The 25,936-nt window shown below is 46.0% G+C and overlaps 1 protein-coding gene across 2 annotated transcripts in view; it reads left to right on the top strand.

The window, feature by feature from the left end:
- The first annotated feature begins 7,406 nt into the window (after nt 1-7,406).
- Nucleotides 7,407-25,936, top strand: part of LDB1 (LIM domain binding 1) — a 61,020-nt gene continuing 42,490 nt past the window's right edge. Inside the window, exon 1 of one of the 2 annotated variants that reach the window (XM_079977483.1) lies at nt 7,407-7,795. In XM_079977483.1, the coding sequence (XP_079833609.1) occupies nt 7,771-7,795 (25 nt within the window). In that variant the 5' untranslated portion in view covers nt 7,407-7,770. The remainder of the gene's footprint in view (nt 7,796-25,936) is intronic. The other variant, XM_079977482.1, reaches the window with a different exon arrangement.

Genomic DNA, 25,936 nt, shown 5'->3' with positions numbered 1-25,936 from the left:
CTATGAGTGGCACATTTGCACTTTCTGCCCAGACATGGCTATAGGACTGAGGAACTGTTGATTGCCATTGGGGCACCAGTAGCAGAATCTTAGAGTGCCCAAAGCCACTGTAGGGAGCCAGATGCCTTGTGATGGCATGATGACTTTGCAAGATTTAGGGGTGGTTATCCCAAAATGACCCAGCTACGAAAACGCCCTTATTCCATGTGCTGTCATATAATGCTCACTATGGAAAATACTTGCCTACAAGGCTTCTATTGCCTTTTGATGAATTTGGGAATTCACTCTTGAGAGGTGTGTGCATATGTGAGATGTTTGGACACAGCAGGTTCCCGTATAAAAAAAAGCCCTGAATAAAACCTACATCTTTCCTTAACCCCAAGTAACATCACACATAGACAGAAACAGGGATTTAACTTTCAACATGCCCTTGACATGGACAATGCAAAATAGCCTCAGTGACCTTGGGATGACACTGGATTGTAAGACAGTGGTGGGTTGGGGTGTGTGGGATGAAGCATACAGTTAGCTTAGTGCTACAGCTGGGCATAATACGATGAATGAAAGAAAGGAGTGTTATCAATTATTTGGTTGAGATTCCTACATATTTGGTTGGACTAGATGACCCTCAGAGTCCCAACTCTACAGTTCTATGATTCTACCTGCCACTGCCAGCCTGCTGTGCACATTCCCACCCCACTCCACCCCTTTCCCCTCATTCAGCGAACCAGGACTTTCCCAGACCACCTCCAGTCACCCCAGTCAGGCTGCAGAAGAGGAGTGAGGTGGGAGCAGCATCTTCAGTTTTGCCTCAAGTGGGAAAAACATCCCAGCCAACTTCCCACCCCTGGACCTGATTAATTTCCCCTCACTAGGGACTGGAGCTGTGTCCGGCACCAAGGGAATGGTTCCACAAACTAGTTAATCAAGACAACATGGTTAACATAAGCTTTCCTTTTAATTAAAACACATGGTTTGGGGAGGGGTGGTTGAAGTCAAAAGTAGACAAACTGAAAAAGAATCACAGCGATCCTCTTTACAAATAAGCTACCAGTCTCTCCAAAAAACAGTACTGTATGTTATTCAGGAGAATGGGAGCAATTCTCCTGGAATGTACCGAGCTCCAGACTTTCTCACAAACTCTTTGGGTGGCTATATGGAATCTAGAAGGTCTCTTAAGTGATTTCTCCATAGATGCTTTCCTGATCCTCTCTCTTCATATGGCTCCTGGCATCTTCTCCTGCCCTCCCTGCCTGCCAGCCTCTGTAGATTTCCCCCTACCCTCCTCTTTAAGAATACTAATATTAAAAGACTATATTCTATTGCACACACATGTTCAAGGCAAGGATGCTGGCACTGTCCTAAATTTCGGAGTCTGAAACCAAAAGCCATGAGCCGAAAGACTTGGTTCCTGCACCAGTAGCCTCATTAATTTCTGTAAGGCATCTTAAATTGTTCTGAATATTCTCAGGAAATTACATTGAAAAGGAATGATACTGAAGAAAGTTGCAGCTCCCTAACTGGAAGACATTACATCTATTGAGCAATGTGGCTATTATTTTAAAGTTTCTGTTTTGGATAAATATTCAAGTTTTCACCTCTTAGCTCTGTTGCCTGCTACAGTTTAGTGGTACTGTGTTATTGATGTCAGACTGTACATTTTAAAGGCTTTTAATTATACTTCATCTATTTGTATTGACAGAAATATATGACAACTCTGTTTCATTTGCACTGGCTAGAATGAGCATCAGAATGTGAAGCTTCTTGTCATTATCAGATTTTATTAGTAAGTGCTCCCCCCTTTTGGTGAATGCGTTCTGTATCCTTTCGGTATTACAGTGGTACCTCGGGTTAAGTACTTAATTCGTTCCGGAGGTCTGTTCTTAACCTGAAACTGTTCTTAACCTGAAGCACCATTTTATCTAATGGGGCCTCCCGCTGCTGCCACGCCGCCAGAGCACAACTTCTGTTCTCATCCTGAAGCAAAGTTCTTAACCTGAAGCACTATTTCTGGGTTAGCGGAGTCTGTAACCTGAAGCATATGTAACCTGAAGCGTATGTAAACCGAGGTACCACTGTACTTCCTTTCTCTTTGTTCTTTTAGATTCAACGTCTAGGAACAGGTTATCTATTATCCTTTGGAAGGCTTCTAGTAGGAATTATCACTACCACCATTATCATAAATAATTATCAAAATACAAATTGCTTTTAGGCTAGAGGGTCAGTGTCTTTCAGAGCACCAACTTACTGAAAGCCAGGGTCTCTTCTGTTCCACCCTCAGCTTTTGCCTCATTCTGATCAACACATGTGAAAATTTAAATAAATCTGCACCACCTTTTGCTCTCTTTTTGGTGATAATTAAGTGACCACTTATCCCCAGCCTATCTCCTCTAGTTTTGTTTAATGTCATTCTCTTGCAATAAAAAGAATAAATCAATCTGAATGCACATTTCGCTAACAGCCTGCCTCTTGTAAGAGGTTTTCAGGAAGCAGGTTTGCTCCTCATATCCCTTCCCCAACTCCATATCTGTGAAGTCTTTTTATGTGCTCCATATCTGTGAAGTCCTTGCTGCTAGGTAAAAGCTAATTTATTAAAGAGCTTGGCCATCTGTTAAGAGATCAGATTGTCCCAACCCTCTGGAGAACTGTTACAATAATTTTAAGGTGTATACACATAGTGGGCCATATTCCACACAAAAGCAACCCTTCACCTTTAAAATTAGGAAATATTTCCCTGAAAAAATAGGCACTTTACTTTAGCACACTGGACAATCCCAAAGCCATATTATTTTTCCTAATGACCCCAAATATTTCCTCAGCTGAAAGAAGTATATTTGAAAAAAAAACCTCCCCCAATAGTTCTTTTCACTTACAAATCCTTTAAATCATATTATGTATATGAATAGGGTAGGTCTGTGACCTGGATTCAGGAACTAAGGTATTTACCATCTCAAAAGAATGGCCCAGGCTGGCCAGGTAATGCAACCAGTAAAATATTATCAGGTATCTTGACAGACAGGAGACAAGTCACACTCAAATTTCTGTTGTAGACCTCCTCTTTTGGTGGCAAGTGTATGAAGCTTTTTGGGTGCCCCCTGGCTAAGGGGCTGGGCAGTTTCTAAAGCCTTTGAAAGTTATTGGAAAGTTCTGGGTCCTCACCACCTACCAAAGGGGGCGAAGAATTCTGTTGCAACAGGTAAATAAAGATCCGCCTTGCTTTCACTGCCTCCTGCCTCCATCCATTCTTCTCTGACTGATAATGGACTTAGGGGACAAGTGGAGTCCCTTGATGGAGAGTTGAGCTGTTAAAGGCAACCCCAGATTTTTCTGTAACAGAATGTTGTGCTCCCCAATAAAATAAATATTGGTTATCCCTGGATCACTGGGGATGTCATCTGCAGGCACATGCATGCCCATAGGCCAAATGCTGGCAACATGCCTCTAACCACTACACTTGCTTGTTCTCATGGTTCCCATTGCTGGGAAGTTATTAAAATAAATGATAAGTTTGTGGATTTGTATACACCTAAAGGAAAGTACAATATGGTGAATAAAAATACAGTGGTGCCTTGGGTTAAGTACTTAATTCGTTCGGGAGGTCCGTACTTAACTTGAAACTGTTGTTAACCTGAAGCACCACTTTAGCTAATGGAGCCTCCCGCTGCCACTGCGCCGCTGCTGCACGATTTCTGTTCTCATCCTGAAGCAAAGTTCTTAACCTGAAGCACTATTTCTGGGTTAGCGGAGTCTGTAACCTGAAGCGTATGTAACCTGAAGTGTATGTAACCCGAGGTACCACTGTAATGTAAAACATGATTCCCACCCACTCCTTTATAGCAATCACACAAAACTATTCCACCCTACCTTTGGGGGATAAACTGTGTCAAGAGATATCACTGAATACCATGAATATGCAGTACTTGGAATTCACCTAATTTTTTCTTCTTCTTCACTGGTTGCATGACATCTTCCTAAGCAGAAAATTTGAGAATTCTGCCATCACACATAGATAGGGGCACCATCAGTTCAACTTAATAATTAATCAAAGAGTAGATATTTAATTTTTATATAAAGCTGGGGGAGGAAATAAGCTAGGTTTTTATAGAGTTCCTTCTAAAGTGGCATGAATGAAAAGAAAGGACCAGGAAAACCTATGGTGAAACTAGGGGGAAAAGCAAATAAAAGCTGGACAAATCTGATAATGCAGATAATACCAATATGTATAAAGAGGTGCTGTCAACATTTAGAATTCTGTATTTTAAAAGTACAGCTAAGGAGAAATACTGCCATGTACTAATTAAAAATAACCTGTTTTTTTACCCTAGTACACATTGACACATTGCTGGAATTGGGCTGTGGGGAGCAGTGTGGAGATGACCAAATGAGCACATGCTGTTTGTGGCCTAATATAAGGTACTCAGTGCATACAAGCAAGCTGAGGCAGGCTCTGCTTTCCTGTATCTTAAAAGCAGACTTCAAAGTATCCAGCAGGGAGCTAATATTGATTGTGTTATTGTGTATTATCTACATGCAGTCTTGACATGGTCAGAAGTGGTTTAACAGGCTTAATTTCTAAAGATAAATTGCTGGTGGCGCTGTGGTCTAAACTACTGAGCCTAGGGCTTGTCGATCGGAAGGTCGGCAGTTCGAATCCCCACGACTGGGTGAGCTCCCGTTGTTCGGTCCCTGCTCCTGCCCACCTAGCAGTTTGAAAACACGTCAAACTGCAAGTAGATAAATACGGTAGGTACTGCTCAGGCGGGAAGGTAAACGGCGTTTCCGTGTGCTGCTCTGGTTTGCCAGAAGAAGCTTAGTCATGCTGACCCGGAAGCTGTACGCCGGCTCCCTCGGCCAGTAAAGTGAAATGAGCACTGCAACCCCAGAGTCGTCCACGACTGGACCTAACGGTCAAGGGTACCTTTACCTTTACCTTTAAGTGTGCCTGAGAGCCATATGATATCTACTAGAAGTTTTGCCCCGCTATGGGTGGTATTCAGCTAGGTTTTACTTAGAAAAAGCCCACTGAAATTAATTGGACACTCCTGTAGCACAGCTGTGAACTTTCAGATTTGAAAATAAGGGATCAGCAGCCTCACCTGTCCCAGGGACAGTCTACAGGATATCTAACAATCCGGGATAGCAACGGGAAACGGTGCTGGAATAAGGGAATTTCTCACAAAAAAAGGGAAGGTTGGCAGCTATGTCCTGTACTGCAATGAGTCAGTGTGTCTGGCTGTTAACCAAAAAGGTTGGTGGTTCCAGCCCACCCAGGGATAGCTGTGGGCAGAATTCCCACATTGCACAGGGTTGGACTGGATGACCCTCGGTGTCCCTTCCAATTCTACAGTTCTACAGTTCCAAGTTAGGCCCATTAATTTCAGCTGAGTCCACTCAGAGTACAGTACAACATAGTTGAATGCCACCCTATGCTTGTATTTGTGGAGCGCTGTTGATGGTTCTTTAGTGCCAAGAGAAATTAATTGAGTACTGTATATAACAATAGTTTTACTCAGAATAGTTCCACTAAAATTAATGAACATGGCTAAGCTAGGTCCATTAATTGCTATTATTTATTTTTAACTTAATTGTTCCAAGACAGAGTCATCGCATTTGAAAAGATATTGGAGCTCAAATTCTGCTCTCTATTTTTTTGTGGTCTATTTCTCTTAATCCATTTAAGATGTGATAAGGGTATTCATATAAATTATGCAGAGGACCAAAAGTCGAAAGAGGTTGAGGCTGCAAATATAGGTCTAATTCTTCAAGTAACCAATATGAAAATCAAATTAATATATATTAAAATAAATTAAAACTGAAGTTATTATTTATAACTGAATGAGAGTCAGCGTAGTATAGTGGTCACTTTGATTAGAACTGGAGAGACTCATGTTGAAATCTTCACTCAGCTGTGAAGCACACTGAGAACTATAGGGCTATTTCAGTCTAACCTACCTTCCAGGGTTGTTGTGGGGATAACAATGTATGCTGCTTTGTCCGTGAAGGAAAATGGGTTATAAATGAGGCAAATAATTTGAAGAACTGGATTGTAAATTGCAGTAGGAAATTCAACAAGAATACAGTATAAATACGATATAGGAAAAGACTGGCTGGGCTATAGCTTTGCAGATAAAGAATACAGGCATTACAGCAGATCACAAACTACTGTACTTTATAGGAGGCACTGTCATAAAAAGGCGAAAGCCATTTTGTGTTGCCTTAGTAGAAACATTATAGCCAAGACACAGTATTAGTCCTGCTCTGCTTAACACTGATTTGACTGCTTAATGCTGAATATGATGCAAAGGAAAAAATGGAAGATTCAGGAAAGAGCATCAGAAACATGATAGATATATAGGAATTTTGAAGGGACATCTTATATTTATCATGTACAGGGAAAAATATGTGGAGGTTTCAGACAATGAGTGCTACTCCTGAGCAACTGCCTCTGGAACAATTTTTTAATTTTAATTTTTCACAAAGATTGCTTTTAAAGTAGGAGGATGTGGTTTTTCTTTGATAATAAAGAACAAGATGTCATGCTTATAACTTGTGGGAAGAACCATTTAGGTTGCATTTTCCATCCAGGAATAATTACTTTGGAATACAGGTAAAGGGAGGGGAGGGAATTTTGTGTTGCTTGGTTTGGTTTTTTGATGTGGCAGATCTAACCCAGACTCAGCTCTGAAACGTAACAACAACCAGGGCTTAGTGAGCCCTGGGAAATGTAAAGTAACGATACAAGAAAAGTGTCGCCGCCGAGCATTGCAGAGTGCCTTTCCTTCTTCGCCACTGAGTCATCGTGGCCGGTCCCCACACACCTCATTAGCAGGCCTTGCAGGGTAGGTGGCAGGCAGGCTTTGCAGCAAGCGAAACTACACAGGGCATCCAGGGCAGGGCAATGGAGACAAATGGTTTGAGAAATCGGGGAACGTGGGGAGTATCGGTGCAAGAGGCTGGGCCATCTGCAGCAGGGATTTGGTCGGGGAAGGAATCCAGCCTTGGTGCAAGGGGAGAGAGGGAATGGTCGGCTCCCGAGGATCCTTCTGATTTTGGAACGATTCAGCCCCAGCCGCAAGTTCGCGCCTAAGCAAGATACACGCAACGCACGTGATCCCGTGCTTTTGCACCCCCGGCGCGCACACATGTATATGCACGCTTGCAAAACATGCCAGCACATGCCACCACACGAGAATACACAGAGAGAGGCGAGCGCGCAGGCAAGTGCGCGCGCCTGCCTCGGCTCCCCTCCCCTCCCCGCGCGAGCCCGCCCAGGGTGGCTGCTGTGGCAGAGATTGGTGTGTTCTTCCCCATCTGCGTCACATGGCTGCCCCTCCCCCCGCCCGCTCGCTCGCCCGCCTGCCCCTCCCCTTCCCTCCCTGTCGCGGCTCGGCGCTCGGCTCAGGTCACTTTGACAAGCTCGCGCTCGCTCTCCTCCCCCTCCGCCGCGCAATTAGCATATTAATCAGCCCCCGGGATCGGGATTCGGAGCCGATCGGAGCGCCGCGTCTACGCGCACGGCGAGGCCGGAACGCAGCGTAGCCCAGCCCTGGACTCGCCGAGAGACGCGGGATCGGGCTGCTGCTGCTGCTGCCGCCGCCGCCGCCGCCGCTCCGCTTGCTGCGGCTGCTGCGCTTCCCGGCGGGGAGGCCCCGCGATCGGGGGGCGGCCTTGCCCAAGGGCTCGGCCGGGGTCTCTCTCAGGGCGGCGGATGCCAGGGCCCCGCCGAGCGGGCACGTCGCACCTCCCCTGCGCCAGGCCGGGCATGTGAAGATGTCAGTGGGCTGTGCGTGCCCAGGTGAGTGCGAGCGCTCGGGGAAGCAGGGCGAGGGGAGAGAGGAGGGAGCGGTGGGGCGGACATCCTTCTCGAAGCCTGGGGGAAGCTCCTGCCTCCCTTCCCCTGCCCGGGCCCCTCTGCAACCAGACGGAAAACAACCGCGCAGAAACCTCCTCCCTCCCCTCCCCTCCCCTCCCAAGCAGGGGGAGCAGTTTTGGGGATGGCGGGGTTTCAGCCGAGCATGAGGCGCGGGGCTGTGGGGGAACCTGGCGTTGGCTCGGGATCTGCGCGCGCGCGCGCGTTTGCGGTAGGGCATTTTGCTTGCCACTGGTATAGCTGGTATCTGGCCAGAGAGTGGGGGGCGGGGGGGGGGGCTGGCGTGGTGTGCCCAGCGCTGAGGTGAATGCCTGTTGGAGTTGCTCCTGTGATGGGGGAGGGTCTCCGGGGCTGGGAGTGGGGCACTGTGCAGTTAAGAGGAATGCTGGGAATGGGGGGGGGGGTCGGGCTAGGATAGCTAGATCAACATTACAAAAATAGTTGTGGGAGGGACCTGTGCTCTGTGACAGCAGTGGCTGCGCGGGTACTGCTCTTCAGGGGTGTTCGGTTGTGGGGCGGAGGGTCGTCCTGTGGGGGGTTGTATTCAGCGGTGGGGTGCCGATATCCTCAAGGGATGTTGCTTTGCAGCGCGCGAAGTTGTGCGCTTCTTCCGCCTCTACAGGGTTCTGTGCAAACGTCTCTTCCGTTTTTAGGATCACTAATTCCAGTAATTCATAGCCTGACAGTGCTCAAGGATGTGGTTTATTGGGGTTCACTCCAGTCTGGTGAGGTTGAGCATTGCCTCCAGAGTTGCTGTGGTTGTGACCACTTCTGGCTTGACTTGTGCGGCCCAAGAAGGGGGATGAGGAAGTTGCTATTTTGGGGGGACGGGAGGGACTGACTATTGCCCTGCAACTGCTCTTTTTGGAGAAACTGTTGAGACTACATGGTTGTTGGGTCTCTCCTCTTTGCTAAGTGCTTTTGAGTTGGAGTTGGAGTAGGGGAAGAGGAGAACTAGCTGGCTCATTAACATAGATTTTTATTGGTTTTAATTTTTGTATTATATTGCAAGTTGCTTTGAGTTTGCATTTCCTTTTAAAAAAATCAACCAACAAGTTTAATACATAAATAAATTGATCTAGCTGGCAGGCGTTCAGCTCTGTGCCAACATGGGTCTTACTGTGCTATCAGAGTGAAAATTTCCTGATAAGCCTGGGAGTTGCTCCAGAACTAGAGAGTTTTGTAAATTCTGGGTGCTCCTCAATATAGTATTTTGCCCCACAACCATTGCTCCAGAGCTTTTAAAACACTTGCACATAAGTTGCCATAGTTGTGAAATGTAAAGCCAAGCAGGGACCCATCCCATTAGTGTTTGGTAAAAGACAGGTGCCAGTCAGGAAGGCTGAGATCTGGGACTGGGTGTGTCTGATAACTGAGGAATGCATTAAGTATTCAAGACTGCTGCTAAGAGGGAGCTGATGGCCATCCTCCATAAAGCATCAAGGATGGGTACTGATTCTCTGCAGACTGTCTGTTCCATTATCAGAACTCTTTGTCTAATGTTATCTCTCTAAATGCCATGAGTGGTGGGGTGGGGTCAAACAGCTTACCCAGTAGGTTTTCTTCAAAGATGTGTTTGACATGACCATGCTCAACTCCCTTTCCAGCCCCTTTCCTTTTGGAACAATTGTTGCCCGTGGCTCCTCTTCTGCTTCAGCAGCCTGTGACACAATCAAGCAGATTGTGTGGGCGTCACTGAAAAGTTAGGCTGCTTTCAGTAGGGAGCCTGCTGTGCTGCACCCACACAGCCCATGGTTTTTTGGGGGAAACCCTTCACAGCAGAGGCCTAATTTGCCAGAGAGGCTTCACTAATGACCTCCCATAACTGACAGGGAAGTGGCTTGACTGCCTGAGAATTTATACCTCACTCTTAGAGGGGTGCTGCACCCCACACTGAGGTAATGCTAGTAGCCAGGTAATGTCCAACTGCTCCATCTCCCAGTGACACACCAGCCTGACCCTGAGTGTGGGTCAATTTCCTCCAGTGGGCATGGGCCATTACTGTATATCTCCCAGCACACAGGAGCCTCCGCCTAATCTGACATTGGACCCCTGAGACCCTAACCTCTCAGATTCCCTCATTACCCCCTACCTGTTGTCTGCTCGAATCTACTTCCCTGGCTTGCAGCAATCTCTGTTTCTAAACAACCCCCCTTCCCTTCCACTTCCCTTCCCCCACAACCTCCTCCTCCATCTCCCGCTGGAAGCTGCCAGAGCAGCGGCTGCTTCCTCAAGCAGAAAGTCACGTGTTCTCCCTCCAAAGCCAGGCCAAACATTTAAAGCACCAGGCACAGCGTGGGTTTCTTCTCCCTCTCCTCCCTCCAGGCATTCCTCCTTATCTAGCCCTGCACTGGCCCTTCCCGTCTGCTGGCCAATACAAGTGGGGTGGGGTGGGGGGCAGCCAGGGTATTCCATGTCCCAAGGAGCCTGCAATCTGCTTATAAAAAAAACAGGTCTGCTGCTGCTGCTGCTGCATAATGCCTGGCTTTTCATAGAGGATCTTGCATTAAGCGAGATGAAGATTGATCCTCTCTGCATCCTTAGCTACATGGCACTCCTGTTTTCTTTCACATTCAAGGTTGGACCTGTGTGTACCAAGGGGCTTGTTAAAATCCCAGCTCCCCAAGGTGTGCACAAGACAACAAATGCTGTGTTGTAGCCATGTCTTGTCCCAGGTGTTTATAGATAACATCTTGCAAATGGCCTGGGGTTCAGAAGGCCCCATAGGAGAACCAGGTCCCCCTGCTAGAATGGGCGCTGGCTATTTCCAATGGCTTCAGAGGGGAAGTAAGCAGCCATGGTTGTGCCTCCGTGCATGTGCATCCTTTTTCATGCTGCAACTGTAGTTTCCCCCATGATTTTGCTCCTAGGAGCCCATAACAGACTGTTTATCGGAATATAGAACAAACAAGCTCTGGTTCTGGCCTCCTGCCAGCTAGAAACATTTAATGAGCCTCTTGTGTGGCTGCTCTTATGAAGGGGGGGGGCTGCATTAACTTGGAGGAGTTTCCAGCTGTGGGTATATTTGCCTTTAAAGGGGAAGCCATGGCATTTGTAAGTTACAACAAAAGGGTTGCCTCTATAGGGCATTTCTCCATGTGGTGTAGCTCTGTATTCCTTCCATTTTCTCTAGGACAGAAAGCAAGACTAGTGCCTCACACGCATCCTGTAGACCAGACGGCAATACCTGATTCCAGTGTGCTTACTGAGTCACTTGCCTTGCACCAATCCTTCCATGCCTTTTTCCAAATTCCTCCAATTTCCCAGAAGCAGACATCCTTCTTGATTTTTTTTTAAAAAGTGGGGGGTGGCTATAAAATGTATGATGCAGGAGAGTCTGATGGAAAGTAGGGATGTGTGTGTGTAATGATGATGCTGGTGCTGGGTGTGATGTCTCACTGCCACAGCTGGGCCTGCAGGGTTGTGTTATGCAGTGCGTTGTGTACCATATGTTGACTTCCATTATGAAAATTCTTGTGTGATCAGGACACCGCAGTAGTTTGTGCAAATAAATGTGTTTGTGTATATGTTATAAAGCTGTTTCCTATGAAGCTGCAATTGTTCAGATAAACAACTCTGCTTCAGAAAGGACTGGAAATGTTTAGTTTTGTAAAGGTGTTGTGGTTTTGCAGCTGAAGATTGGCTGATAAACCTGAGTCCCTGGCTTCTCCATTGGTATATGGCATGGTTCACTGGCAACACTATTTTGATCCCACCCCCTCAAGGAGTACGGCATCCACAAAAATAATATATTGGCTTTTCTCAGTGTAGTAGTGCTGGACATAGTGATACAGGGCCCTGCAGAAGCCATTTGGCTTTCTTGGAGAGATTTCACAATTTTTTCCTTTGTTACAGACAACAGTCACTCATTGGGTTAATAAGGAGAACCCAGAAGATGTTCCTCCCATACAATTCCTTCCCATGTTTTCTCTGCTGTTTGCTTTTTCCTTTCTTCATAAAGGCATTTATACCCCACCCTTTAGCAAAAAAAGGCCCTTGAAGCGTCTTACAAAAATCAGTACCAAGTTCTTTCTCATTGTGGTTTTTAAAAACTGGCATATGAAAATGTTCTTTTGTTTTTTTTCTTTGACTTCCAGTGCAGTTGCAACACAAACATTTCAGCGGTTGCTATTGTCTCACCTGGTGCAGAAAAGTGCTTTAGAACATAGCTGGGGATAGTATGAAGTCCTGCCTTTCTGCATTGCTTACCTTGCAGCTACCTGTTTACACTTCTTCCATTACCTGTAACACAATCCCTAATGTTATTATTTGTCCAACAGTTGGCATTAGCCTTTTTTTTTTTGTTTCACTCATTAAATTTTAATTTCATTTTATTTATGGCACTTCTCAGATTTTCCAAATTTGTAAAGCGGATTGTGGGGGGTAGGATACCTGACACTGCTCACTAGTTCTGTGCCAGGGACTGGGCAGCTCTAATGTGCCACCCACTTCCACCTTTGCTCTCGCATTCCAGGACGATAACAGTTTGGAACTACAGTGATAATCCCACTCTTAGCTGATTGCAGAAGAGCAGCGCCTCAATAGCACTAAAGAGCAAGAAGCACCTTGGGTCATTGCAATGCTCTATTTGCATTTTCCCACACCTGCAAAGAATAATTTTATAAGTGGTTTTTCCGGAGATAGGAATGCAGGACATAGAACATAGAAAGCTGTTGTATACTGAGTCAGACCATTGGTCCATCTAGCTCAGAGGTTGCACTGACTGACAACGGCTTCCTAGAATTTCAGGCAGGGAGTCTTTCCCAGCTCTACATGAAAATGCCAGGGATTGAACCTGGGACCTTCTGCATACAAAACAGATTCTCTGCCACTGAGCTATGGTCCTTCCCATTTAAGGCAGAGGTGGAATCCTTCCCTTCCCATTACTTTCACAAGTCAATGTTACAGCTGATGGAGACTCTATTATTGATTTCTGAAGGTGACTTTGCACAAGAAAATGGGAACCAGGTGGCCAAAGACACTTGGTTAAGTGGGTTTGTTCTGCAAAGGAGATGCTACTTATATACAGTCGTACCTTGGATCTTGAACGCCTTGCGACTCAAACGTTTTGGCTCCTGAACGCCGCAAACCTGGAAGTGAGTGTTCTGGTTTGCGAACGTTCTTTGGAACCCAAATGTCTGACATGGCTTCCGTGGCTTCTGATTGGCTGCAGGAGCTTCCTGCAGCCAATCGGAATCTGCGCCTTGGTTTCCAAACATTTTGTAAGTCAAACGTACTTCCGGAACAGATTCTGTTCGACTTCCGAGGTACGACTGTATAATGGCTCATATTGCCTCAGAATTATTCTCTGTTCTGAGCCCTTCATCCATCAAATGTTGGATCTGTTCTGAGCCCTACATCCATCAAATGTAAGTAAATACAAATAGGTTATGATTGCTTTGTTTCCCTTCTCCTACAGAATTTAGAACAGGGGTCAGCAAACATTTTCAGCATGGGGCTGGTCCACTGTCCCTCAGACCTTGTGGGGGGCCGGACTATATTTTGGAAAAAAAATAAAAAATGAACCAATTCCTATGCCCCACAAATAACTCAGAGATGCATTTTAAATAAAAGCACACATTCTACTCATGTAAAAACACCAGGCAGGCCCCACAAATAACCCAGAGATGCATTTAAAATAAAAGGACACATTCTATTCATGTAAAAACACGCTTATTCCCAGACCGTCTGCGAGCTGGATTTAGAAGGCGACTGGGCCAGATCTGGCCCCTGGGCCTTAGTTTGCCTACCCATGATTTAGAATATGCTTGAGCAAGGAAAAGGGAGAGAAGCAGTCTGTTGTGGGAGCACTATAGTGGCAGAGTGATTGGAGCTGGGGGCGTAAAAGTTCTCCCATTACCCCTGGAAGCTCTAACCAAAAGCTTCTTTGGTTTCTGAATTTTCAGGAGTCTTTCTCCGCAGTTGTGAGGACCAGAAACTTGATTTAAAAAAACAAGAACTTTATGAAAGCTGAGATGCCCAGTCCAGATACCATGCAATATTGATAGCACTAGTGTATTTGTCCTGTCAGAGCAGTTTTTCCTTAGGCATTGAACACTTCTGCCTTCACTCAAAGGGGAAGTACTGCCTAATGAAATTATGAAGTGCAATAGAGTAGTTCCTGGTTCTTCTCCATTTGAATCATCACTGAATAGTCAGGCTATTTATTAGGCTACATAGGATTTAAAGTGCTCCAGATATCCAAATGGCCTCAGAGTACATGAACAGACCCTGATTCCATGACTGCTGGCTGACTGGAGATTGTCACAAACCATGTGGTCAGTGTTAGAAACTGGGATAGAAATGGTTCCTGGGACCTGGGTTGTGGGCGCCTAAACAGAATATCCAGTGTGTCCATTTGGTGGTGGTGGTGGGGAAGAGTCGGCAACGCTTTTTTTTTTTATTTTGATAAGCATGAACTAATACGCAATTCACATAAGTGACATATTGTTAATATCATATTTTTAACAGAAATTGTTAATACATGTTTAATTTGGTGTTTACAATAAAAATATTGGTACTATGCTTCAGCTTTCAAAATACTACTCTTTATTACTAAACTCCTTGACATATTGTCTATCCTTAACCTTAACATATACTTCGAGCCTTCAAAGCACATACATTTCAGTAATCCTTGAGTTTCAGCCAGGCGCAAAAAATGGCACCCAGATTTTTGAGGTGCTTGCAAATGGAGAATCTTTAGATGCAAAATGCACCTGGTGCCCTGCTAATTTCAAACCCTGCATGCAGCCAGGAATGGCTTCTGTTGGGTTTGTGTGTGTGAAAAAGAGGGGTGGCAGAGGCTGTTCAATAGATATTTGAAATTCCTCCTTTCTTATGGGGTTATTCAGTACTGTGAATACTTCCCACAAATATCTGTTGCTGCTAAAGAGTCTGGGAATTTGCTTCATGCTAACTTTATGCCCCTCTAATCCAGGGTCCACAGCTAACAATCCCAAAGACCCCATATTACCTTTAGGCTACTGTCAGATGCTTTCCATGAAGATCAAGGTGCTACTAAGTATAAACAATAGGCAGATGTTGCCTCTGACTCCCAAGGGATTATTGCTGAAGGACATTCTCTTGTGCAATTCACCACAATATTTAGAATTGGAAAGTCTTCTCTTAACCCTTTGGAGTAACTGGTCAGGGATGCTTGCATGGCAAATGGAGAAGTTTGTTGTGAGTTGAAGAAACAGGGCAGGTACCACATGGTGGCTTCAAGGACATTAAGTATAAGATAGAAGAGGCATCAGTGGTGCTCCTTTACTGGAGCGAAATACACTGCTGGCCAGAATGAGAGTATTTTAGTAGCATTATAGCAGCAGGAAATTGTGTCCTTTTAGTAGACACTTGTAGAAAGACTAATCTTGCTTGTGCCAAGAAAGAGGTGGCAATGGACATTCCCAGTGGGGAGAGGAAACCACTGCAGTAGCAACTTTGTAGTCACAACCTGGAATTTAATGTACAGTAGATAGAAACACAGTTGTGTGCCGATTACATGGAGATAAGGCCAGAATGCAGGTACATTCTCTCTGTCTCTGTCTGCCTTTCTGTCTCTCTCACAGAGAGAGTCTTTCTCTTTCCCAAGCTTTTGAGCAGCTCTTGATCTCTGGATGCACTTGAAAACTCCATCCTTTGCAAAGAGAAAGACATGTTTCACTTGGGTAGCCTTCCTATGGCAATCTCTAATATGGAAAATGTGGGTGTAGCCAAACAAATAATCAAAAGCATTTGTGGGATCTGTTAGGTCCGGATGGGTCTGTGGTTGTCCATCTGCTCCAAGATACATAATCAACAGAGGAAGCCACTTTACACTGAAGCAGACCACTGGTTCCTCTAACTCAGCATTGCCTACCCTGATTGGTAGCTGTCCTCCTGGGTTGCAGGCAGGGGACATTCCTAACCATTCACAGAGATGCCTGGGACCTTTTGCATGCTCTATTATGAACCATGGTCCTTCCCTCGACATGACTAGGGCTGTATGATTAATTCTGCTGTAGAGTAACCAGGAACTGGAAAATTCTACATAATTCATGGATGTGAAAGAACCTAGGAGATCCATGAAGCAGATCCTGTGGAAATTGTGGAGCCTCCAAACAGGATGCCAGATGTGACTTCATGAGGCTGGAAACAGAATACTGAGAACTAGACTTCAGCTAATGATGCTACTGCAGTTCCAGTTTGTCTCAGCAGTGGATGTTGGAAAGAGATGACAGGATGCATAGCAATCAGAGGGAACTTTCTTATTGTCCAAGCTAGGAAGGGGTGGAAGATGCTGGTAGGGATTGTTTTCAGATGAAGATAGGAGGTTCTAGGCAGGGCTGTTGCTGCACCTGGATGTAATAAGGGTTGGCAGCGAGAAGCAGTAGTGAGAGATTGCTTGATGGAGCCCGTGGGTGCTGAGTGGGGGCAGGAGCAGCGGATGCCTGGTGGGGGGCGAGTGAGGTGCTGTGTCATACTGGGCCATGATTGGTGCTTTCCCTGTGTGCACTCAGAACTGAAGCAGGAGTTAATTGGGAGCTGTCACATGCTGGGTGCATGTGAGCCCTTGCCAGCCACGCTGCGGCATCTAGCTCTGCTCTGCCGCTCGGCTGCCCAGGGAATTCACCAGCCAACCAGCTCTGAGACAAACACAAAGAAACCTCCGTGCTGCCAGCCTGGGGGCACACACTGCGCAGCCTGGGCATGCACCAGCCTTGGGAATAGGGAGGGGGCAGGCAGGGCCTTGGAGGGAGAACTGCAGGGGGCAGGATATGCTTCCTACTGGGGCAGGCTGGGGCTGGAGTGAAATTGGAATTCCCCTCCACCACCCGGCCAGCCCTCCAGCCGTCATTCAGACATTGCTTTCAGCAGGAAGAGTCTACTGCGTCTAAACTCACTCGCAGCTCCCTTCACAATCAAGCCATCTGCCCTGCATGTTTTGAGAGAGGAACTTTCCTAATGCATGCGCTCTTCCTCCACAGTCTGTAAGATGGAGCTTTTTTCTTGCAATAGCTGGGGAGGAATTACATGTCATGCACAACTGCACATAACAAAACACTATTAGGGTAAAGTAGTTTCAGGAGGGAGGCTGGTTCCAGAGAAGAGGCAGGGAGGCACGAGGAGGAAGTGGGTGCTTAACCCTTCTCCCAGCTGTCATTTTTCTGTTGCAGCTTCTGCCCCCCCCCTCCCAGCCACTATTCCTATGGACTTCCAGACACATGTTTGCAAGGGTGATCTTGCTTTTGGACCAATGTGGGGCAGCAGCCGGTCAGGGGAGCTGCATTAGGAAAGTGTCAGGAGGGGGAAGTGCTCCAGACACCCCACCATCCCAGTGCTCCAGTTTGCCTGCCCACCCCTGAAGGTGCTTTGCTCATGAAGTTTTGTTATGCGTTTTTTGGGGGGGAGGGCAACGTGTATCTCTACTCTTGCAGATGACGTTGGTAAGTTTTGCCATGCGGCCTCAACATACACACTGGAAAGGAATGGAGTAGAAGACAGCTCTAGCAGTGCTCCTATGCTGAGATTAGGGCAAGGGGCTTTGTGAGTCTTATACATGATTGCATGTGGAAGGAGACTCCGCATTAGAGGTAATAAGCAAGTTGGAAGACCTGTGTGAGGAAAAATCTGCATGTATCTTCTGCCAAGATGCGGAAGCAGCATCCTGCAACCCAAATAAGCAGGTTGCAGTTACTTGAGGTTAATTTAGCAAGCCCAGTCAGGAGGGCCCCCCAAAGATACCCTCGCTGCTGAAGAGCAGCTTCTGTGGAATATGAAAGGATGCATTAGGCACTCAGCTGCAGGTGAGGCACTGTCTGCACACGGATGCTGAAGATACACGAGGCTATGCAGGGCGTAATGGAATAATAGCAGGTGGTGGTTTAGAGCGACTGATGGGATGACAAGCCACACCCCTAGATCATGTCCCACATAAGGCACCTGAAGGAATAACACCTTTTTTTGAGCCAAGCCTTTTCTCTTCCTCCTCACATGGATTTTCCTGGCAAGTTTCTCCCCCTCTCCACACCTTGTGCTTTGCCTAGGACTGTGCACCCCACCCATCCCCAGGGTGCCTGGGCACCATCCCTGTGAAATGAATCCCTTCATGGCTTGTGTGGGGGGGAACAATTAGGCTCCTAAAGGAGGTGAGTCACAAGTATCATTCTGTACTTGTGGGTGGGCTCTGTTAGGTATCCTCAAGCTAAGCTGCCTACTTTACTGGCTGTTGCTTTTTGCACACCATGGTACAGGTGCAATTATTTTGCCTGGTATATTCTGTTAAGGATGTTCAGCTGCCAAAGATACTGTTTTACTGCAGAGGTGTGCAGACCTCAGGCTTTCAGGGTCCATTTTGTTTTCCACTAGAACCCACCAGCCAGAGCCAGGTGAATAAGAGTGTCTCATGCAGGTGGCTGAGAATTAATTGGCAGAGGTTGCCTTTGAGCACAAGCTCAGCCCAGGAATTTTATCAGAACCAGAACCAAGATCACATCTTTTCACACACAAAAATCACTCCTGGTCCCTCACCAGTGGGGGGGGGGGGCTTTGTTGTTCTTCTTGGATACAGTAATTGGGAGTTTTTGCTGATCTACTCCAAAAAATCCAGAGATCTACCCTTAGAATCCAACCTACTTTCTACCCACCTATGCTTTACTATAAGTGGTTATCATCACTGTTAGGTCCCTTCCACACTTCTATGATAAATTCTGTACACCCAGTTGGTCATAAGGGTGGCCCAGGATGCAGCTTTCGTTTGTCTTCTGTCCTGCTGGAGGGAGGGAGGGAGGGCAGGCCCAACAGTTGGATTGAAAGCCTAGTGTTAACTCTAGCAGATCTTTTCGCCTAGTCTGAAATAACCCTTTGGTTATGCACCAACAGGGTCACTAATGTGGGTTCAGATCCACTCAGTTCACTAGAATGAATAAACAGCATGTGGTGGAAAGCATTTGACCACGTTTTTAGCATTTTTAAACTATGCTGGCTGCTAGTACAGTGAGCTAAAGTCTTAAGAGGTAACTACTCTACATTTAGTGATCTTAATTATGGGTCTGTAAATGATGGTGGGAGGGACGCAGGTGGCGCTGTGGGTTAAAGCCTCAGCGCCTAGGACTTGCCGATCGAAAGGTCGGCGGTTCGAATCCCTGCGGCGGGGTGCGCTCCCGCTGCTCGGTCCCAGCGCCTGCCAACCTAGCAGTTCAAAAGCACCTCCGGGTGCAAGTAGATAAATAGGGACCGCTTACCAGCGGGAAGGTAAACGGCGTTTCCGTGTGTGGCTCTGGCTCGCCAGAGCAGCGATGTCACGCTGGCCACGTGACCTGGAAGTGTCTCCGGACAGCGCTGGCCCCTGGCCTCTTAAGTGAGATGGGCGCACAACCCCAGAGTCTGTCAAGACTGGCCCGTACGGGCAGGGGTACCTTTACCTTTACCTAAATGATGGTGGGGAAGTCCTGCCACCCTTTCATAAACCTCAAATGCTCTTAGAAACATAGGACGGGAGTTGACCTAATTGTCACCTAGTTCATTTCTGCTCTGGGACATGATATTCCATATCAGCAGTGTGCCAAAAACTGTCTATATGTATACATACATATATACATAAATGTATACATACATACATACATACATACATACATATGAATATGGAAACTTCAAGGCAGGTTATTCAAGCATTTCACACTTTTACAGTTATTAAAATTCTTTCTTACATTTAACCTAATTTTCTTCCTTGTACTTTAATAAAAATTCTTATCTTTCTTGCTGCTGAGGCTGAAATGATCACTTTAGATCCATTTTAGACAATACAAAACAGTGAGCCTATTGCCACTCCTTTGATATTTTCCTCAGGCTTGAAGATACCCCATTGATTCAGCCTGTCCTAAGTGTGAGTTGCATTCTATAAACATTTATCTGGAAGTAAGCACCACCAAACACAAGGGAACATGCACAGGATTGCATTGTCAGGCTGCAGTTCAGTGCACCATTTTGTGGGTGTGAGCTTTGTGCAACCCAGTAGGACTTTTTTAGACTAATAATTTTAGCCTTTGCAGATCAAGGACCCACATGCAGAATAATAAGTTTTGCATCTCCACTCATCTCTCTCTCTTTTCAAAAACCCTGAAAAGAATTGTGGTGGTATGACTCACTAGTTAAAGTCAGATCTTAGGCCTTTAATCATTTTTGTAGCTCTCTTCTGACTCCTTTCCATCTTCTTGTCAACACCCTCCTTGAATTGTGATGCTCAGAACTGTTGCCTACATGTGAGCAATGTATTTTTCCTGGCCTCAAAGCCTTGTCCTTTGTGGTTTTCAGAGACTTTCTGAGCTGGAGTTTAACTTTCGTTAGCTGGTAATCTAAAACAAAAGCCCACCATGGAATAATTTCCTTGTGTGTGATGCACATTCCGACTTCCATTGTATCTGTTTCCCACCCATTCCTTTTCATTGCACAGAGTGTTTAAATTCTGCATAAACTTGCAGTGGAGCCTGCGATTATGTTGTGGGAAGGTGTGAACAAGAGAAATTGCAACCTGAGCATAACTCATGCTTCATACAGCAAAATTACCAATACTTTGGTCAGAATCTTGCTTAGGATGCATTCCTCATGCCTGTTTCCCTCCTAAAACTGTCAGTGTGGTTCAGTGAGGTCAAAGGCAGAGTGGACTTAGCTTTGTAACCTCAGCAACTTGACCCTTCCTGACCCAGAACATCCCATAGGGATTTAAAAGGGTGAGGCGAGGAAATCTCTGTTTACAAAATCCAGTTTGTGGGTACTTTGACTGCAGGCTCGTCCCCAATCTTGTTCATTTCTCTTCATCTACCAGCATGTTGCCAGAATTGCCTGGTTTCCAAAACCACTCAGCTTTATTCAGAGCTATTCATTTATTAGCTGAAGTTGTCCTGTCATAGACAAGTTGGCTGAGGACTAAGAGCCCTGCTTTGTTCTTTCCTAGGGAAGCCCTATATCAGGGGTAGCCAACACAGTGCCCTCCATATGTTGTTGGGCTACAGCTTCCATTATTGCTTATCCTTGGGTTTGCTGGCTGGGGCTGACGGAAGTTGTGCTCTACAGTAGTGTCCTATACCAAATGTAATTGAACTGTGAAAAAGACTATAAACTGAAAGTAGAGATGCTGTATATACTTCTTCTTTTTTTTTTTGTTTGTTTTGTAACACAATAAAATCTTTAATAAAAACTATTTATTATTATTTTAAAAGAAGGGCACCACTTTGGCTGCATCTGCCTTATATAATCTAAACCATGTTGATGGAATTTGTGCTCTGTATGTTCTACACTGGTCTCTGTGCACATGTTTCCTGCCAGTTTTTGGTGAGACTCTCTACTGGTTTTATTCATGTTCTTGTTGTTGTTTAGTCGTTTAGTCGTGTCAGACTCTTCGTGACCCCATGGACCAGAGAACGCCAGGCACTCCTGTCCTCCACTGCCCTCTGCAGCTTGGTCAGACTCATGCTGGTAACCTCGAAAACACTATCCAACCATCTCGTCCTCTGTCGCCCCCTTCTCCTTGTGCCCTCCATCTTTCCCAACATCAGGGTCTTCTCCAGGGAGTCTTCTCTTCTCATGAGGTGGCCAAAGTACTGGAGCCTCAGCTTCACAATCTGTCCTTCCAGTGAGCACTCAGGGCTGATTTCCTTCAGAATGGAGAGGTTTGATCTTCTTGCAGTCCATGGGACTCTCAAGAGTCTCCTCCAGCACCATAATTCAAAAGCATCAATTCTTCGGCGATCAGCCTTCTTTATGGTCCAGCTCTCACTTCCATACATCACTACTGGGAAAACCATAGCTTTAACTATACGGACCTTTGTTGGCAAGGTGATGTCTCTACTATTCATGTTCTAGCAACACAGTATTTGCTCCGTAGTCATTCTGGACAGCGACTAGGTGTCAGCCACGTTATTGCGGATTTAAATTCGCCTCTCTTCACCTGGGTTGGGCATTCCCGATAACAGAGTCTCCACCAGCAGGGAGTCATGTCTTTTACCACGGAGTATATGCAATAGTATTCAATAAATAAATTTAAAGGTGACAGGAAGACTAAAGAGACTGGGTAGGGATGTGCACCTCAAGGATTGGAATGCCACTCACTCAAAGAAAGAATGAAAGAGGGTTGGAGAAAGTTGAGGACTGAGTGGTGTGCTTGGATTCTGCTGTATGTGCACTCTCATGCTGATAGGATAAAGGATATGGGTCATCCTACATATTTCTTTTGGTCTGGATTGGATTGGAAAATGGATGGGCTGAGCCCAGTGTGGACTCCTAATCTTTATTACCCCTGCTGCAAAATGTGAGTAATAACAACCTACCTGGGTGGACATGGTACGGACTGCAAAGCTGCTGGCAGCAGAAACACTGCAGCCCAAGGGAAAACAAAAACAAAACAGCTCCTACTCATTTTACAGCCAATATGAAGAGTTCTGGAAAGACAGCAGGAACTCCCTTTTCTCTAGCCCAGCCGGGTGTTGAGTAAGATAATGCCTTTCAGTTGTTCGTTCTATGGGCAAGGGCAAAAGCTATGTTAAGCTATGCGCCTCTATTAATATGTGCATAAAAGAGGCCAAGAGAAGGATGTGTTTTAAAAGTTCTCCCAGCTGTGCATCTCATTGAAGATCACATCTCATACAGTTGGAGGCTATACAGTGGTACCTTGGGTTACAGACGCTTCAGGTTAGACGCTTCAGGTTACAGACCCTACTAACCCAGAAACAGTACCTTGGGTTAAGAACTTTGCTTCAGGATGAGAACAGAAATCACGTGGTGGTGGCGTGGCAGCAGCAGGAGGCCCCATTAGGTAAAGTGGTGCTTCAGGTAAAGAACAGTTTCAGGTTAAGAACGGACCTCTAGAACGAATTAAGTTCTTAACCCAAGGTACCACTGTTTCTAAATAACCTAGCCAGCCACATTGGTCTTTCCTGTTCTGTAGAGAACACCCACTCATGGATAAGTGGCTCCCCCACTGCTGGTAGAATGCGTAAATGGCAAGAAAAACTAACACTGATGCAGCTTGGATTGTTCAGTTCACACTGGGCTTACCCAGCCAATAGCTGTTGCCTGCCATACCTCAATGGTAGAGAAGCTTGCTTTCCATGCAGAAGGTTCCAGATTCAATCCTGAACATATCCAGGTTAGGGCTGGGAGAGAAACCCTTGCCTGAAATCCTGAGACCCACTGCCAGTCAGTGTAGACAGTATTGTGCTAGATGGACCACCAATAGTCTGACTCTTGGCAGCTTCCTGTACATTGCCAGTCCTGTTCAGCCTTGCTGCCTCCCAGAATTCCCAGCATGGCAAGTTCCCGTTAGGGCTTAGTTTTCACTGAGTTGTGAACCTGTGTTTGGGCTGTACCACTTCAGAATGTCGGTGGGGGCGCGCATGACTGAATGCAAACAAAAAAGGGGTATGTGTGATAATAACTGCCCCTCCACAAATATGTCTAGATGGCAGGGGGGAAAGCTAGAAGCTCCTCATTCTTATGATTCCTGGAGGACCCTTAAGGCTTCTACCTCTTAAGGCTTCTCCCCGCCCACCAAAAAACAAAAACAAAAAACCCAATAGCAGCTGGGGCTGCTAAAGCCTTTCAAGATATGTAAAAAGGAAACACTCTTCTGAAGATCCAGAACTCTTAGTTGACTGGCTTAGCTCCATTAGATGCTCCCCCCAAATGTGTGCTATTACAGCATCTCCAAAAAAAATGAGTAGACTGGGGATGAGGAAAGGAATTGGAATGGCATAAGGGGGAGAGAGGATAACTTGTACAGCAAAACCAAATGAAAATGCAGCTGCTTGCCTCCACCTGAGTCCCAGCTTCAATTTGCAGAGGTTTCTTTTCAGAGGAGAGGGAGGCTGGGGATCCTATTTAATAACCAAGGTGCCTACTGCAGCATGTATCTGGCCTGAGACAATCCAGAACTGACAGTTGCTCTTGCTTTTTAAGTCCAAATCTTCAAGGCAAATGCCATAACTCTTCCCTTCTAGGTATAGCAGCATGATCCTTTCATCTCTTGTCTTGGAAATTTCAGCTGACCAAGTCTGTGAGCAGTCCTTTCCTTGCTAGAGGCCAAAGGTGTGCGTTTGCTGCTTTTGAAACACAGGCTCTTTCCAGCAGCTTGGCTTCCAGAGAAAACTAGATTCACAACAACTAGTGTCCAGTGGGACTGGTAGGAGAGAAGGCACTAACAGCAGGTGGAGCCGGAGCCAGTGACAGGCAGAGTCACCCCATGGCTGGTTGTAAGTATAAGGCAGGCAGGCAGGCAGGCAGGCAGGGGGTAGCTGAGGGCAGACTGCGGTTGGTAAGGCAGTGCTCCTTTCACCCATATTGACCAGTCTCCACTGACAATTAGATTGTTTCCTATACAGTGGAACCTTGGAAGCCAAATGCCTTTGAATTCAAACATTTTGACTCCTGAACCCGGAAGTGATTGTTCCAGTTTTCGAACGATTTTCAGAAGCCGAACGTCCGGCGTGCATTCCGCAGCTTCTGATTGGCTGCAGGACACTCCTGCAGCCAGTCAGAAGCCATGCTTTGGAAGCTGAATGCTTTGGAAGTCAAACAGACTTCTGGAACTGATTCCGTTCGACTTCCAAAGTATGACTGTACTTGTATCCTGCTGGTCCTGTAGTGAGCTCTAAGAAATAGTTTAACCCCACAACAACCCTGTGAGGAAGATCTGGCTTGTAGAGAGTGACTTTCCTAGTTAACTTCATCCCTGAGTGGGTAGGCAATTCCAGATTTCTCTTGTTCAAACCCAGCACTCTGCTGCATCACACTGGCTCTCTAGAGAAAAACAAAGAATAGTTTTGTAACTGCAAGCAGGCTCTAAATTGCTTCCTGGCTGAGAGGGGCCGGAGTGTTATGGAGTGCTCCTGTTCTCAGCATGGACAGCTTCATTGATCACCAGGGAGGCTGAGTGGTGGCTGTAGTGATGAAGAACAGAATTATTTGCCTGAGCCATGGGAAGCAGATACCATGGTTTGCTTCAGGATTTTTCTGCATGTACCGGTAACTTCTGTGACTCTTCTTCCTGAGGAGCAAGCAAAGAATTTTTTGGGGTTAGAACATTTTACTGTGGTGCTTATAGAGATCAGGGTAGAAGGACAGAGGTACACACTGCTCTGAACTTCTGGTATTATGCTGACAGGTGCCATTGGCCATTATGAATGAAACAAATCAATCCCCTTTCTCTGCCTCTTAATGGTGAAAGGACCAGCTCATTGTATTACCAGGAACAGTGTTGAGGATTGTGCTGGGGCTCTTACCCCTTTAGTGTCAAGAGCAAACCAGGAAAAATGTCCATAAAAGCACCGTTGCAGATGTGGTGGCTGTGAAAACTGTGCTTGTTTATTTGAGATGTTGGTGGATGAATTTGGCTAATCTCTCTTCATGTTAAAATACAGTTATTTCTAATCAGTAGAAGTGTATTGGTGTGGTTTCGCAGCTCACTGTGCAAGGGAAGCCACCCAGGGAGCCTGTTCTTCTTTCTCTGTGTGTGAGAGAGAAAGGGAGAAGGTGGAGGAGCTTGTTTAGGTGGAGGAGCTTGTTTGAGGACAGCTCATGATGGTCACCTGTGCCCTGCCATCAGTATTTCTCATTCACTCTCTTTCTTGCAAGGATTCTGCAGGATCAGTGGTATTGGACACAGAATGCAAAGCATCATTCCATCTTAGATGTATTTCCTTGCTGGAATTTCCCCTGCTTTCTCCTAGGGAAAAAAACCTGGTACCTTGTTGGGATGAGTGTAATCTGCTTCTCCTAGCAAAGCCACTAAGCATTTAATCCTACCAGCCAACAGAGCTTCCCCAGTGTCCCAGTTTAAACCACCAGCCTTTTGTGTGTCTGGCAAATTCAAGTTCACTTTCAGAAGTTGACTCTCAACCAGTATTAACTCAATAGTTTCCTTTGCACAGAGAGCATCACTCACTTCTGCAGCAGGCACATTCCTAATAAATGTTAGCTGGTGTTCAAGCAATGTGAGTTCCAGTGTTCAACAACATGGGAGCAAGGAGGAGAGCCACAACAAGTAGCCCCATCCCTAGGGTAGCATGTTCCTCTCCTGACATACAAGTGAATGTC

The sequence above is a fragment of the Podarcis cretensis genome (genome assembly GCF_951804945.1).
Source record: "Podarcis cretensis genome assembly, chromosome: 5".
Lineage (NCBI taxonomy): Eukaryota > Metazoa > Chordata > Lepidosauria > Squamata > Lacertidae > Podarcis > Podarcis cretensis.
This window is presented reverse-complemented; position numbering and strand designations above follow the sequence as displayed.